This window comes from Manis javanica, chromosome 17 (genome assembly GCF_040802235.1).
Source record: "Manis javanica isolate MJ-LG chromosome 17, MJ_LKY, whole genome shotgun sequence".
NCBI lineage: Eukaryota > Metazoa > Chordata > Mammalia > Pholidota > Manidae > Manis > Manis javanica.
In genome coordinates, this window is record NC_133172.1 from 1,047,938 (window position 1) to 1,064,368 (window position 16,431).

Genomic DNA, 16,431 nt, shown 5'->3' on the forward strand with positions numbered 1-16,431 from the left:
TCAGCTGGAACCTAATAATCATTTTCCTCTTCTCTTCCGGTGTAGCCCGACACGTTAGACTCAGCTTTGTGAATTTCAGTATGTTCGGTAAAGAACAAAAGAGTAAGACACCACACTGGGACAGGACAAAAACGATAGGAAAGGGATGGTGGACTGCTCTAAAGCAGGAAGACAAAAGCGGAGCTCTGTTCCTGGTTCCTGCCTGTAAAGCCACTGATTGTGTCCAACTCAGTGAGGAACAACGGTTTATCTCTATAGTATTTCTTACTCCATATCCTTAGATGCATTCCGTTACTTTGAGGAATCTGGCAAGTCTATAAAAGAAGAGCCATTAACCCAATGCCACGTTGGAATAGGACATGTCTATACTGTTCGCCTGTGCAAAGTGGACGACTGCAACCGTGAGATAAAAGGTTTGGAACAAAAAGATCTCAACCATTTGATTGGAAGTGATAGTCATGGCAACTGAATTGCAGGGAGAGATCATGTCTGTATTGGGGAGTTTGTATCTCAGAAAAACGTATGAAATGAAAATCAATGACAGCTGTTAATAATGATTACATAGTAATTCAAAGATAGTGGCTGGAGAGCTCTAGGAAAACATAAGCATAAAAAATTAAGTTAAAAATCTAAGGGAAAGTTGAACAGGACATACTGGAAACTAGGAAATGAGGATTATGTAAGCAATGGCTATGGTGAAAATTTGGCCACTCAGGATTATACTCTATAAATTTGATTTTTTTAAATTTATGAGAGCATTGATTAATGTTTGTAGGTGTAGTTAAAAAGGACTTTGTAAGGTAGATGTAACGGTAAAAAATAAAATAGATGTGGATCTGTTTATTCAATTTTTTAATAAATATTCAATGAGCGGTGAGTTTCACGCACTACTGTAAGTTTATGAGACAAGTCAGGATATAAGAAAGACAAACCTACAAGTCTTAGAGTATTTAAGGAAACACAGTAAATAGGAAAGAAGTGCTAAATTCAACGTAGACTATAGTAGTAAGACAGAACAGAAGCTGCGGACGCCTCCTAGAGCCCCAGGATGAAGGTAAGCGCGGGTCTCGGGAGAGAATGCAGCGGGTAGCCACCCCGCCCCAAGGGGTCCAGGCTGCTTCCTGCTGCCCCGTGATGCCCCGAGGCTATTGCGGCAGGTGTGCGGCAAAGGGCCGGCACCGGGGCCCTCCAGGCCCGGGGCTCACGCCTGCAGGTTCATTCGCACACAGGGACCCGTCGGCGGCACCGAGCCCTGGGGTGTACGGGGGCGGTGGGGCGGACGCGGGCCGGGCTGTGGTGGGCGCAGAGCAGGACCCCGGAACTGCCTGGGACGCTGCAACGCAAGGGCTGGGGACCTGCTCGCAACCCGGCGTGCCGGACCTCGGGGCGCCCTGGGTACCGGCGGGGGGCGTCCTGGGGGCCGGGGTGAGACGCGTGGCTCGGCATCTCGCCGGGGGAGGGCAGCGCGGACACGGGGACCGCGGCTGGGGATTCATCCCAGCGGCGCGGTCATGGAGGCCCGGTCGAGGTGCCGTGGACTCCGTAACCCAGGGGCCTGCGGGCCCAGACCGACCGCCTCCCTCCCCGCGGTGCCTAGCCCGCACTGTCCCCCATTACCCGCGGCCGCGGATTTCAGAGGCTCTGCTACCCCGAAGCCAGTCGGCTCGCGAAGGACAGGAACGATCCAGGGTCCCTCGGGAAAAGGGGAGCAGTGGGTCTCCGGTGTGACTCGAGATGTCCGCATCACTGGTCATCAGTGAAATTCAACTCACAACCACAGTGAGGTGCCAACCCACATCTACCAGGATGACGTTTTCAAAAGAGCAAATGACAAGTATTGCTGAGGATTTGGAGAAGGTGGAACCCTCGTATGATTTTTTTGTGAATGTTAAACACCCCAGTGTGATAGGCAGTGGAGCCATGGAACGCTTTAGCAGCTCGTGAAAACATTTATCACGGATATGTCATCTGACCAAGAAGCTCCATTCCTGGGCGTAAACCCCCCAAAATTGAAATCGGACTCAAATACACGCCCGCACATGTTCAAAGCAGCATTAATCAGAACGCCCAAAAAGTGGAAACAGCCAAGTGTCTGTCAACAGATGAATAGAAAAGCAGTATGTGGCGTGCCCAATCACCAGACTGTTATTCAGCCATAAGAAGCAATAAGCTCTCACGTGTATCACAGATGGATGGACCTTGAAAGATTGTGCTAAGAGGTGCAAGCCAGACACAGAAGAATAGATGTGGTAGGGTCCCACTTGTAAGAAATAGGGGGAATAAGCAAACCCATAAAGACAGGCAGTAGGTCGGAAGCTGCTAGGGGCTGGAGTGAGGGGCACATGGGGAGTTACTGACTAATGATTACACAGTTTATCTTTGCGTTCCTAAATAGTTTTGCAAATAGATAGTGGGGGTAGACGGACAACATTGCAGATTTATCTAATGCTACTGAATTGTACACTTGAAAATTATAAAGGTGACAAATACAATATTATATAAAATTTTACTCATATATATATACATATATACACACACACACACCAAAAATACCCAAACTGACAGGTTTCCCCAGATTTCGAAACTCAAAGCTATTTCAAAATGTCGTGAATTTTTCCACTGATGTAGCTAAAACAATGTAATATTTCCAGAAACACAAAAATATTCAACGCATTCTTATTAGGATTGTGATTTCCAGGACCTAACTACTCACCTTTACATAGAATAATAAACTTATATCAAGACTGAAAATTATTAGACTGTTAAATATTAACACATGAGAGAAATGATTAAATATCCTGGGGAGAACAGTCTTATGGTCACAATCAAGTTAGGAAAAATATTTTCTTCGTCTGGCACGTAAACAAAGGCGAGATACGTCAGCCTTCCTGCAAATGAGCAGGAAGGGGCTGAACGCTGGGAAGCCCGTAGACAAAGGCTTCGAGGTGCCCGCCAGCCGCCGGCCTGGAGCAGCAGAGCGGGTCATCCGCTCGGACGACAGAAGGACAGTGAGGGGGAGGAGGGGGGTGCTCGCAGTATCGCGGGGGCACGATAATTTCCCGAACTCAAGTCATTCTCCTCCTGGAAGGTTCTCCCCGTCTTTAAACGCTATTCTTTCTACCTTAAAGCAGCTTTGAGGGTTCAGCTGTTCTGTGCACTTCCACGTACGCACAGCCCGGGGCTGAACCTGAGGCTGGAATCCCTGCGTGGACCCCAAAGGTCGTGGGATACGGGCACGGAAGCAGCCTTCGCAGTCTGCACGGGGACACCAGGGTGTCGGCTGAGAGCAGCGGTGCGACGGCGGGGCGAGGCGCGCCCAGGGACGAGAGCGCACGTGTGGGGCGCCTGGAACGGACTCAGGTGGTGCAGGGGGCACAGCGCGGCGGTACCAGAACCCGAGCGCCAGGGGGGCGCCCCTCCCTGAAGAGCCGGATCGGGCTGTGGACGCCCCAGCGAGGCCTCATCGAGGGGTAGCAGGGCGCCCTCGGGGTGCTTTTCCATCGGACCATCAAGCCCGTAATCTGACGAATGCGCCGGCTCCCACGGCTCCCCTTTTAACGAAGGGCGTGGATCGTTCCTGTCCTCCGCGAGCCGACTGGCTTCGGGACAGCAGAGCCTCTGAGATCCGCGGCAGCGGGTGATGGGGGACAGCGCGGCATGGGCGCCGCGGAGAGGAAGGAGGCCGTGCTGGGCCCACAGGTCCCTGGGCTCCGAGGGCCTCGGCACCTCGACGGGGCCTCCATGGCCGCGCCGCGGGGCTGAATCCTTAGCCGCGGCCCCCGAGTCCGCACTGCCCTCCACCGGCGAGGAGCCGTGCCACGCCTCTCCCCCGGGGCCCCAGGCGTACCCCCGCCAGGACCCACTGCGCCCCGAGGGCCAACTCTGCGCCCACGACATCCAGGTCCTCCCGTCCCACCGCCCGCGCCCACCCCAGGGCTCGGTGCCGCCGGAGGATCCCCTTGTGCGGCGGGGCTGCCGGCCTGAGTCCCGGGGCTGGAGGGCCCCGGCGCCGGCCCCTTACCGCACCCCTGCGGGACAGCCTCTGGGCTCCGGCTTCCTGTCATATGTGCGCCCCGCGGAGAAGGCTGGGAACTACCTTACCCATAATGCAAAGGGCCCGAGGCAGCGACCAATAGGCACCCACGACAGGGCGATTGGGCGTTCGGACCCGAGGGCCGGCAGGGACGCCCCGCGCCGGAGGCTGTGGTTCTGGAGGCTCTGCGCCCTGACGCGGAACGAGTCCGTGATGAACGCGGCGCCCGACCCCATGTGACGACGGCTGGGAGGCGATCGGGGAGGGGTCGTCGCACCGCACAGCGGCCGGTCTGAGCGTCAGCGGCGGCGGGTAGCGGGCGTGCCCGGGTCTCGTCACGTGCAGCCGGCACTTGGGACCCCGCCGCGCCCACAGAGTCCGACGGCGGCGTCCGGCTGAGGGACCCGGCTCGGGTGAGGCTCCCTCGGCGCCCTTACCCCGTGTGCCCTGCCCAGACCCTAAGGCCCCGAGTGCGGGGCGCCTGCTCACGTGTATCCAGCCCCGATCCCAGTGTCCAGAGCAGCGGGGCGGCCAGTGGTGGGCCCCCGTATCTGACAGCCGTTGTGACGAGGAGTGGAAGTGTTACAGGCAGAAGGACAGTTTGGGAAGTCAGAGGCGCGACCGGCCCGGAGCCACTGCTTCTGGAATAGCGAGGCGAGGCTATTAAGTTTTTAACTTCATTCTCAGGACATCGGGAGCCCGTTTGAAGCTGTTTAACATGCTTGGCACTCCCCCCACCACCATGTTTCCTCTACACTGGATATAAATTAATGAGATGGATGATTGAGGTCTGGTCCTGGTGGATAAGTGTGTGATAGGGACACACCTGGAAACCCACCCAGTGTGGTAGCGTTTTGCTAGCACACTGCAAACCACCCTGGCATCTCAGGCATTTCAGTTGCCGTGTGTTGTCCATGTCTCCAGCAGAGTAGGAGAGGGTATTTTGGTGTGTGGTAGTGTCACTGCAGCACAACCTGTGAGACTGTCATGCGAAACTGACACCTCACCACAGCCTGGACACGTGTGTATGCTCCATCCAGAACAGAAAAAACTGACATGAGACACCCAAGCAACACATGCAAAACACCCAGGACCTGTGCTGCAGGACGATCTGTATATCACAGCAGTTGTGGCCACACAAACACACCAATAGTGCACAGAGATTTGTGAGAAAGACGTGACATAGGGATTCCCCAGGGCCTTGTGTGTCAGTCACACACACAGACACACAGAGTGAATATACAAACTGTCAGTGGCCAGCCCATATCTGAAAACACAACTTTGACCCAGAAGTTCTGCAGCAGTCAACGCACAATGGGCAGGACCTGGTGAATAAGCATTGATTTCCATGAAGTTCCCTCCCCACCCCCAGCTCCCAACTTAAGACCAGCTGGAGAAAGCCGAATATGCTTCCTTAACTGATCCTGCAGGATTGCCTCACTGCTTGTTTTCTGCCTCCAGCGGTCCCTGGTAAGGGCCTCCACCAGCGCATTCCTGAGGCGCTCCTTGTTTTCATAATAAATTTTCCACTCCCCTGTCTGACAAATGCAAGCGACAGTGACTGACTCTTGCTGTGGCAAGGTCTGAATAAATACCTTATAGCCCTTGCTTGTACTCATTTCTGGTCTTCATTTATTTCCATCACACACACGCAATCACACAGTCTTCCTGTAGTGGATGTGGCAATGCAGACAGCATGGCTTGGAGAGAATAATCCTCCCCATCACTCCGCAGCGCCCAGGGAGAGGGAGGACCTCTAGGCAAGTCTGGCCTTTACTGGGAATCAGGGGAGGTACACAGGCCCTGGGCATTGGATGTCACTGGGTCACAGGCGAGGAAAGAAGGTGAACTTGTGTCAGGGGCCAGCCTTTCCACACCGGTGCACCTGGTCACCTGAGAGGCGCTCACAGGTTTTAAAAGAAAATTTTAAAACTCACAATACAGTGTGCCCACTTGTTCCATTGGGATCATCTGAAATAACAAGATGCAGAAAACACAACCGGGAAATTTGGGTGCTTCCCCTGGAGAGTGTCCCTTGCCTCTCCTTCCCTGGGGCCTCCCCACACCTTTGTCAGCTCTTTCCTGGCCTCCAGACCTTTATCTCCTACAAGGGGGAGCGCTCCCCAGCCTGGCCAGACGCAGGAGAGAAACTACATTACCCGGTGTGCACCGAGAGGGCGACATCACAGGAAAGGGGGCGTTCCGGTCCCGTTGGTAGAGGCGGGATTTCCGGCGTCGCCAGGCGGAAGCGTTTACGGCGTGGGGCGCGATTCCTCCACAGTGGCGCTGAGTTCTCGGCTGCCGGTCGTTCGGAGCAGGGCGGAACGGCGGGGAGGCCCCACCTGCGCCTCCGCGGGTTCTGGGTGGGGTCGCTGAGCCCCCGGGCGCCCCCGTGCGGCCCCGCTCGCCACAGGTCTGATGGCGGCGCCCTTGGACCCGGCGCAGGTGAGTGGACGGTCCCCGCGCCTCCCGCTCTCGGACCCCCAGCGTCGCGGCCCCGCCGCCCGGACGTGCGGGAGGACGGTGACCTTCGACCCTTCGCCTTACCTTCTCCCGGCCGTTTCTCGGAGCGCCAGGATGGGGTCACCTCGGCTCCGGGTGCGGAATCCAGGTCAGGGGTCCCGTGGGGGAGGGCCCCGTTCCTGACGGCCGGCGGGATTCTGTGTGGAGGGGCGAGGTGTGTGGCCCCAGGGCCCCCCGAACACAACGCCGTGCGCGCGGGGCGGTCCTCAGGGAGGAGGCCCAGGGTTCGCCGACATCACTGGGGTCCGGCTGCGCCCCTTGCCGAGGCCGCGGCAACTCAGACGGGGCGCCCAAGCCCTGCCTCGCACCGTCGGCTGTGGCTGTGGCTCAGCCGCCACTCCAGCTCCTGGTCCGTGGAAGCCTGCCGGGCGCTCGTCTCGCCCATGCCTGCTTTCTACTACCAGCAAACGCGCCCATTTCAAATCGAGGGCAGGGGCGGAGGGGGCGAGGATGCGCGCGTGCAGGCGCTGTGAGGTCTGTGGGCTGAGAGGTCTGACCCCCCGCACCCCAGCCCCAGGGTCCACAGCAAAACCTCGGATTTCTGTAACCCGACTCCTGTTTCGATCCTTCTTCAGCGTCCAGGTGTCAGGACTGCGCCGGGGCCCAAGGAGGAAAATCCCCTCCCACTGCATTTTACCGCCTCGGGTGATTTTTAGGGATTATTTAGCGCAGCGGATTAAAATCTTGCCACAGTTGAGAAACTGACAAAAATGCTTCCTTGGTGTACATAGATCTCCTCTCTTTTTTACATTTAGGAAGGAAAACCCAGTAAGATGTATCAGACTTGTGTAAATGAGCGTGTGTAAAAAGGGCGGACAGTTTTTGCTTTAATTTTCTGAAGGAAAATTTGTGTGACTCTACATACTATGTACACAGACACGGATATATATATTCATTTACTGAATCAGCAAGTGGGACCTGGTTTATTTATATTGCAAATAAAATTTTCTCTCTGTAAGTCTCCCTGCTGCTCTGGGCTGCTGTTTTCTTTGGTATAAAATAGGAATGTTGACATTTTAATTCAGTACAGCAATACGAATTCCTTTGTCCTAGTCTGGGGAACTGGGAAGGATGCACGGTTGATGTGTGTCGGCGGGTGTCCAGCAAGGTGTGGGAAGGGCTGGCATGGACACGCCCCTGGACCTGTGCTGAGCTTCGGGGCTCACCCCGGCGGCAGGCTGCTCCTCGGGGCTCCCTGCCCTCCTTCCTGTACACACTTAAATGCTGGCGGCCGAGAGGCAGGAGTAGCGTTTTTGAGTTGCTGCTATGCTAGGACGGCAAAGGCAGCAGGGCAGGCTGGGAGCCAAGGCCGCCGGGGCGTCTGACTCTCAGATCCCCAATGACAGCAGTGAGTCTGTGTTGTTTAAGACATGCAGTTATATTTGAAAAGGAAGAGCATTCAGATGGTCGGTGATGACGGTGTGCAGGAGTGTGGTGTCCTTTGGGACACGAACGCGCAGGAGGCCCTGGGTCACGCCCCGGCAGTCACCCCGGTCAGCCTTACCAGCCCTGTTCATCGTCAGGGCTTGTCACATCGGTTAACATCGCAGCCGCATGGCCCCCTCCTCTGTTTACTGCAGTCTCGGCCCAGTGTGCTGTCCCGACAGTAGCCTCCCCTGTCACCACATCTGCAGTGGGCCACAATCTCTTTCGTCTCCTTGCTCTATTTTCTTGTTTTTGTCATCTCTGGGGCCCCCTTGCTGGTTTAGGATCTGTTTCCAGCCCCGGATCACAAGCGCCTGTTGTCCCTCTGTGCTGAGACCGGGGACAGCCTGGGCCCGTGAAAGGCCCTCGGTGAACAGCTGAGTGACTGAGCGGGGCACCCGTCAGGGGCCCCCCACTGGGCCTGCGCTGCTGTCCTCCACCGCTTGCTCACCCAGCCCCGCCGCCCGCTCGTCAGGCTTTCCCTTGGGCCTTCCCGTCGTCCGGTGCCCTGTCCCCAGGTCTCACCACATCCTTCCTGTGCATAGGTGTCCCCTCGTAGGTGCCCCTGACCCCCACCTTCCATTCTTCTGGCAACTCTTGGCCATCTTTCCTTGGGTTGTTCAGATACCATCTCTTCTCCTTAAAATTGGGATTGTGGGTGACTTTCTAGAGCTGCCTGAGCCCAGGTGCAGTTGATGATGGCATTAACCTCGTGCACTGTGGGAGGATTGGTGAAACAGAGTACACCGAATGCTCATGGGCCTGGGGCTCCAGGGTCTGCCACGTGAACTTTTTCTCTTCCTGGTTAAGTGACGGTTCTGGGGTGGCTGCAGAAATCAAGCCTTAGAGAAATGACGTGATGTCCTCCCCTCGGCCACACAGCTGGGAAGTGGCAGACTCAGGAGTCTTGATTCTGTCCCTGGGCATCTTAACTGCAGAGCTGGGCATGTGCAGACCATTCCCCGGCGTGTGAGCCCTCAGCTGGCTGGTACGCGGGGTCCAGGACCGTTTGCCTGCTGCTCCTGCTCTCGTTGTTGGGACCATCACGGCCATATCCCCGTCCCTCTGATGTCAAAGAACACTCACCATCTCCCCCCAATCCTCGTGGGGACACACTGCACCATCTCCAGTGGCTTCCCCAAGGGAGGTTTTGCTCTTAGCCACAGTTGCATTATGTCCAAAGGCTGCGTCCTCCCCTTCAGGTCCAGCACGGAGCTTGGCCTCGGTGATCGGGGCCTGGGCCTGGGTCTCTGCACCTTCAGCAGTGACTGAGTGACAGGCTCTGATCGCATCCAACAGCACAAGGCAACACCACTTACTCCGTTTGACTTTCCAGGTGTCCGTGACCTTCGAGGATGTGGTCGTGACCTTTTCCCGGGAGGAGTGGGGGCAGCTGGGCCGACCCAGAGGACCCTGTACCAGGAGGTGATGCTGGAGACGTGTGGGCTCCTGGCGTCCCTGGGTAAGGGATCACCTCACACCCCTGTGCGGGACCCCTGGTTCCTGGCTGTCAGGATCGGAGGAGCCACCTGCCCTTCCCCGGAGCCCATAGTTTCCTGGTCCCTTTTCCTCCTGCCTGGTCACCCTTTGTGTGTGTCGGGTATCAGTGGGATTGAGACAGTGTCCCTCTGAACAGAAGGCCTCACCCCAGGGCCCAGCACGCTGCAACCTCAGTCTGAATCCTTATTCCAGATACCACAGGGGGGAAGCTGGCCCTGCCTGGTCGTGTCATGTGTACCACAGTCCTGGAGCAGGGTCGTGGGCTAAGGGCCGCTCTCGAGACGGTGAGTCATGCCTGCTCCACATGGTATTTGTCACCGATGTCACCTGAACAGCAGGGTCAGGGAAAACTGCCCTGGTGTCTTGTCGTCATCACCACAGGATTCCTGAGGCCTGGGCCACGATCCTTGCCAGGGCAGGAGTCAGAAGCCCGCAGGAATGTCGGAGCCACATGTGGTGCCCCAATAAGCCAGTCCTTTTACGTGCTCGGTCTGGGATGCTGATCGTCAAGAGAACGTCTCAGATCACTGCATAGGACTCCGTGCTCCTTCCTTTTGACCAGTTCCTCTCGTCGCTGTGGGCACGGCCTCCAGCTCCCAGCCCTGGGCAGTGTGCATGAGCTTGCTGGGACTTTAATGGTGTGTTTTTTTGATTCATTGTTGTGTTTTAACAGTAACCTTCCATTTGTCAGAACTGAAAGTGACTTTTCTCATTTACCAAAGCAAAACAGGGCCCCCTTTTAGAATAAAATTTTAAGAAAAATTGGGACTTGCGTCAAGGACAATCCATCAGTGACGGTGGTTCACGCCGTATGCTGTGCACACCCATCAGCCTGAGTTTAGTGGGGAAGGTAGGTGTCCATTCTTAGATGAATTATGATGAGTTGTAGAAAGAAAACTAAAGGGGCTTCAGGTTAAAGCCGGTCATGAGTGCTTCAAAAAAGGCATCTCAGGGAAGGACGTTGGTGCTGGGAACTCGAAGGCTGTGAGCCAGCGGGGAGGGGGCTTCCAGGAGGAGGAATCAGCCCCAGGAAAGGCCCTGAGTGACAGGGCCCGAAGAATGCCTGTCGCACTCTGCCTGCCTCCGCTTACTGAGCCCAGTGCTGGGCAGGTGACAGGCACAGCGCGGGGACTGTGACTGACACCTGTCTGAACAAACCCTGGGCTGTGGAGCAGAACCGGCCAGAGGAGAGGTTGGTAGGCCCTGCTGCCCCCATCACCGGACTTGTCCGCAGAACCCTCCCGCCTCCGCTGAGACGAATGCGGCTGCGTGGAAGAGAAAACCGACTGGAACTGGCATCCTCGAAGGAAATTCTCCGCCTCACCTCAGAGAGGCCCAAGTGGCGCCGCGGGGCTGGCGGGCGGAGCAGCGCGGGTTCGTCACCAGCCGCGGGAAGGTCCTCTGGGCCAGGCGTCTGCCTGCTCCTCGGGCTGCAGGGGCTGCGGGCTGCCCCGCACTTCGGTGAAGGCTTCCCCCGCAGAGCGCCCAGCCCGCCTCTGCCCCCCTTCTGGTGATCAGGGCTGCCACTTCCCTGGTGCTGACTGGCCTCCACCGGGAGTTGTCTGTCCTCAGGGAGACTTCCCGAATGCCGAGGCCTCACCTTCAATCCGAGACCTTCTGTTTCTGCCCGTGGAGACTGAAATCAGGCATCCCCAGGTGTTCCTGAAGCGCAGGGCGTTTGAAACCAGCCACGTGGATCAATTACAGAACTTCCGGAAGGAGGCGCCCCCCACCCCGGGGTCCCAGGGCCGCGTGTGAGCGTCGTGCACGCCCCGTGCGCTCTGGCTCCCACCGATGACCTTCAGGGGCAGTGGTGGGTCGGCAGGCAGTGCCACCTGCTACCTCACGTGAGGTCCAAGAGTGGGGTTTGGGCGCTTGGTTTGTGGGTCACAAATGAACGTTTTCTTTACTTTGGGAGCAGTTCTGACACCCTAGACAGGATGGAAGGGTTTCATTGATTTCATCAAAATACCCATGTTGTTTTTTTCTCCATAAATATGGCATCCGATTCCCAAACCTGAGCTGACCCACCTGCTGGAGCGTGGGCAGCAGCTGTGGCCAGTGAGGAGGGACCTCCTCGCCCGAAGCACCTCCCCAGGTACAAGCCAGCAGCTGGTCGGGTGGGGCCGTGGCAGCCGCCAGCCTGCGAGCAGAGAGACGCTGAGCTCCTGGGGCTTCTGGCTGCTCCTCTGTCATGTCCAGGGATGCACATCCGCTGATCACCATTGTTTAGAGACCTGGGCACCTTCTAATGTCAGCGTGTAGCTTTCGGGTTGCTCTGGAACCATCCGGCTGGTGGGGGGACGCGTGCAGTTGCACATGATGTGAACTTGACTCCACGTGTTCCATGACAGGATCTAGGCATTCGGCCACCCCTGGGGCCTCAGGCCTGGGGAATGTGGCTTAGGTCTGTGCCCAGGGAAAGAGCCCGTGGGCCTGGTCTTCAGCGCAGCTTGCTGTATTCCCCCTACGGTCAGAGTCAGTGACACAGTCTCTGTGTGATGGGGTCATTGGCAGTTGTAATGCCGTAACGCAGCAGGCTGCTTAGGACAGTGCCTGGCCAGTAGGAAGGGCTCACAACGTTCGCTCTTGGTGTGTCCACGTAATTACGTCCATCCTTAGTGACAGTGACATCACCTGTTTCTTTCTGGACTCAGGAAAGGGGCCTTCCTTGTCCTTGGTATTTTCATGTTTCCTGTCGTGTGACCCCCCCACTCTTTCCCACCTTCACCGTCCATCCGTCCTGTTTGTCCATAAGACACGCAGTAGCTGCCCCTTGCCCTGTATCTTCCTGCCCCTCTTGCCCTGACAAACACTGCGATGCTTGGCCTCTCCAGCCACAGGTGTGCCTCTGAGTGAGCCGTTTGGGGAGTCGCAGGTGCCCCTCTCCATGCCCTTCAGGCTCTTCAGCCAGCGTGCATGCATCTTTGGCCAGCACCCCCACCCCAGCCATCTGTCCCAGATGCCACCCCCGTCTCCTTCATCCCACAGCTCACTTCGCTGTCCGGGGCACCAAGCTCCTTGACCATGTACGCTCCTCCCCCAACTCAGTTCATAGAACGTCCTGCCACCCCAGCCAGTTAGGAGGCAGGACACCCCACAGGCAGCAGCACCTCAGTGTCTCCATCTCCGTCCCACCCCCGTCCCCGTACCCCTGGTCTTGCCCATCAGATGGTGTGTCTCCCGAGCCTGCCTCCCCCGCCACCCTCAGGAGCTCTACCAGCACCTGGCCCGGCTCTCGCTGTCGTTTGCCTGGATGATGCCGGAGCCTCCCACCCTGCCTGCCCACATCTCCGTGCCCCTGTGCAGCTCGGTACCCTGCACCAGCCGCTGCACCCACTCCGACCGGTCTAAGTCATCACGGCTTCCTCAGTCACTGCCGACTCAGCACAGAATCAGCATCACGTTAAAAACGAACGCTGCGTGCCTCTGCTGCTTGCTCCCGAGCCTGTGCTGGCCCATCTGTGCCCCGCAGCTGTGGCTTCCCTTTTCCTCTGAGGAACACGTCTTCCCCCTGACCTCTTGTCCTGTTTCCCCCACTGGCCCCGCATGGCGCCTCTGTCTTCTCTGGGAACCTGCTTCTTCACTTTCCTCCGACTCGTGTATCCATCTTCTCTCTCCACATAGGCTCACGTCACTTATGCTTGGGGAAAAGTAAAATGGGTCCTGGGCCTTTAGATCCACAGCAGCCCAGCACGAACGTCCCCTCCACTCATGAAGCCACGTTTCTTGAAAGTGTTGCCTCATTTTAAAAAAATACATGTGCACTCGACTTACAGTGTTTTTGTTAAAATCTCCTTAATTTTTTTTACGCTGGAAGTATATTATAACGTGCACAAACCTTAAGGGTTCTGCTTAAATTTTTGCACACGTATTAGTTGAAGTGCCCTCCAGCGCAGTCAGCCTTTAGGGTGCTTCCAGGGCCCTGGCAGGCTCCTGGTGCCCCTGCCTGTCAGCTGCTCCTCCTGCAGTGCTGCCCACCATGTTCACTATCACTGTGAGTTGGTTTTGTTGTTCTTTTTGTCTTGAGGGCGGTGGTGCTTCAAACACCAGAAATTTATTTCTCGCAGATCTGGAGGCTAGAAGTAAGGTGTCAGCAGGTCGGTTCGTGCTGAGGCCCTTCCCCCTGGGCTTGTAGAACAGATGGCCTGTCCGTGTCGGGGCCATTGCTGTCGCCTGCTCGCCCAGTGCAGCAGCTCAGGGCTCTCCGGGAAGTCGGAGCCAGCCGCCCGTGTGACACTGAGGAAGGGGCCCACACGATCGTGAGGGCGGAACTGCTTGATGTCCACAGGCAGGCCGTACGCCGGAGGAGTTGCTGTTGCAGCCTGAGTCTGCGGCCAGAGCTCCTTCCCTCCAGGGATGTGAGTCTTTTCCTTCAGGCCCTCATTTGCTTGGAGGAGGCCCGCTCACCTTATGAAGGACTTTAATCCTGTGCAGAGGACTCCCCTCAGCAGTCGTCAAGGCATTGAATCATAGCCGAAACCAGGAAAGCTACATGCACAGCTGAAGTAAATGCATGATAAACTATGGAAGACAAATGTGGAACAGGATTCTCATTGTCCGATCTTATAAATGGTTGTGTGAAGTTGTGTTACAAATGAATAATCTGGATATTTAGGCGTGGGGTCAAGTTTGTGTTGACTCTACAGTAGCCACCGTGGATTTACTCCCTTGCTGTTCACATACGATGCAGTCATTTGAAATTCATACTGTGGGATTTGCTTTTGAGACTAATATTTTTTTTTGAGAAGGCATCTCTCTTATTTATTTATTTATATATTTATTTATTTATTTGAGAGGGCATCTCATATTTATTGATCAAATGGCTGTTAACAACAATAAAATTCTGTGTAAGGGACTCAAAGCACAATCATTAATCAACCCCAAGCCTAATTCTCAACAGTCTCCAATCTTCTGAAGCATAATGAACAAGATCTTACATGGTGAACAGTATAAGGGAAGTCATATCACAGAAACTTTCATTTTATCACATATCATGAACTGTAAACAATCAAGTCAGATATTATTCATTTGATTTTTATACTTGATTTATATATCAAGCCCACATTTCTCCCTTATTTTTTTTTTTAATAAAATGCTGAAGTGGTAGGTAGATGCAAGATAAAGGTAGAAAACACAATGCAGTGCTGTAAGAGGGCAAATGTAGATGATCAGGTCTGTGCCTATAGACTAAGTATTAATCCAAGCTAGACGTGGGCAACAAAACATCCACGGATGCAGAAGATTTCTCTCAAAACAGGGTTGGGGGTGAGGTTCTAAGCCTCATCTCTGTTGATTCCCAATTTCTCACCTGATGGCCTCCCTGCAGCTGTGCCTGTCTTAGGTTGTTCCTCCCTTGAGGAATCTTACCCGTCTCTGGCTAACCAGTCATCTTCCGGGGCCATACAGGGAAATGTAAAGTTGGTTTGTGGGAGAGAAGCAGTATTGTTTGAAAAGGATAGGTTTTTACTTCTTTGCAGATTTATGCCCTGTGGCTTTTATGCCCAGCATTTGTCTTGAGGTGTCTTTACCACTTGGAAGAATTATGATACTCGGTGATTTTCAATATGAGGCATGAATTCTACTAAAGGGTCGTAATTAGGAAGGAAGAAGAAAAGCTATAGAAGTAGCAGACGGAAGAAAACATGGGTAATTGATAATTTCTTTGACATATCTTCTTGTAGAGTAACATAACCATGTGTAGGTTTTAAATTACTAATTAAATTGCATGCACACTTTAACATAATAGGAATACAGCTACATAACAAAAGCAGACCTACAATTACCTGTCATATCCAGTGAAACCAAGAAAACCAGTTAGGCACCCTAGGCATTTGTGAAAACTTATCAATGATATGGTGGATATTGTCTAACTGAATTTGAATAGTTTGAGAAAAATCAGAAAAATTAAAACAGCACATTCCTGGGAACTGTTCACATCCCATATGTTCTTTTAACAGTAGATAGTCTATAGTTGTACAATTTTGGAGCACTGCAACTTGCACTTCTCATAATTCTTGGTTGAGTTCCAACAATATAGATCCAGTCAAATTTGTTTTCCTTCAGGCCAGTTTAGATATCTCCCTCTTCATTCCAATGACAAGTCCAGGAAGCAGTGGGATGAATGCAGCTACAACTGCAACAGTGCCAGGATCTTTGTAGAAGTTTTTTGATGATCATCTTCTGGAATGACTCTTCCAGATTATGTTGATGTTGGAAGTTCTTCATATCATATCTTAATTCATTTTCTGGGTAGCCAAATTAGGCGTTGATCCTCTCTATAAACACAAACAAACCCTTTCCCAAACTTTGATATGACCTTTATACCATTGTGAAGATCCTATTGGATATCACCACACAGGAACTGCTTTCTTTTTAAAGGTAAAGGAATATTATCAGAAAAATGTACTTCCATAGCTGATCATCTGACACCCTTTAAAAGATCAGAATTAAGGATATGTAAAACATGCATTAATCGTTGATTTGCAGTTAGTTTTATCCTATCAGGGAGTAATCCTCCTTTCTCCTTTTTATTTTCATTAATCTACAATTACATGAAAAATACTATGTTTACTAGGCTTTCCCCTATATCAAGTCCTCCCCCCAAACTCCATTACAGTCACTGTCCATCAGCATATCAAAATGTTGTAGAATCACGACTTGTCTTCTCTATGTTGCACAGCCCTCCCCTTTCTCCCACTCCCCACATTAGGCATGCTAATCATAATACCCCCTTTCTTCCCCTCAACCCTTGTCCCTCCCTACCCACCCATCCGCCCCAGTCCCTTTCCCTTTGGTACCTGTTAGTCCATTCTTGGGTTCTGTGTTTTGTTCCTTCAGTTTTTCCTTTGTTCCTATACGCGACAGATGAGTGAAATCATTTGGTATTTCTCTTTCTCTGCTTGGCTTATTTTACTGAGCATAATACCCTCTAGGTACATCCATGTTGA

At 53.9% G+C, this 16,431-nt stretch overlaps 2 protein-coding genes across 9 annotated transcripts in view; both read left to right on the forward strand.

Moving 5' to 3' along the window:
* The window catches only part of LOC140847204 (uncharacterized), an 87,893-nt gene that overhangs the window by 33,462 nt on the left and 38,000 nt on the right, over positions 1 to 16,431 (forward strand). The window lies entirely within an intron of this gene.
* Positions 3,925 to 13,971, forward strand: LOC140847202 (uncharacterized). 8 transcript variants are annotated; one of them, XM_073226767.1, is made up of 5 exons: positions 5,833 to 6,478; positions 9,318 to 9,443; positions 9,674 to 9,765; positions 9,863 to 11,579; positions 12,653 to 13,971. In XM_073226767.1, the coding sequence occupies exons 1-4, from the start codon at positions 5,848 to 5,850 to the stop codon at positions 9,869 to 9,871; spliced, it is 858 nt and encodes a 285-aa protein (XP_073082868.1). In that variant the 5' UTR covers positions 5,833 to 5,847; the 3' UTR covers positions 9,872 to 11,579; positions 12,653 to 13,971. The 8 variants fall into 8 exon arrangements, 7 of the variants coding, with proteins under 7 accessions (XP_073082866.1, XP_073082867.1, XP_073082864.1 ...); XR_012126942.1 differs by having other exon boundaries at positions 6,237 to 6,478; positions 13,552 to 13,971; XM_073226768.1 differs by having other exon boundaries at positions 6,244 to 6,644; positions 9,618 to 9,765.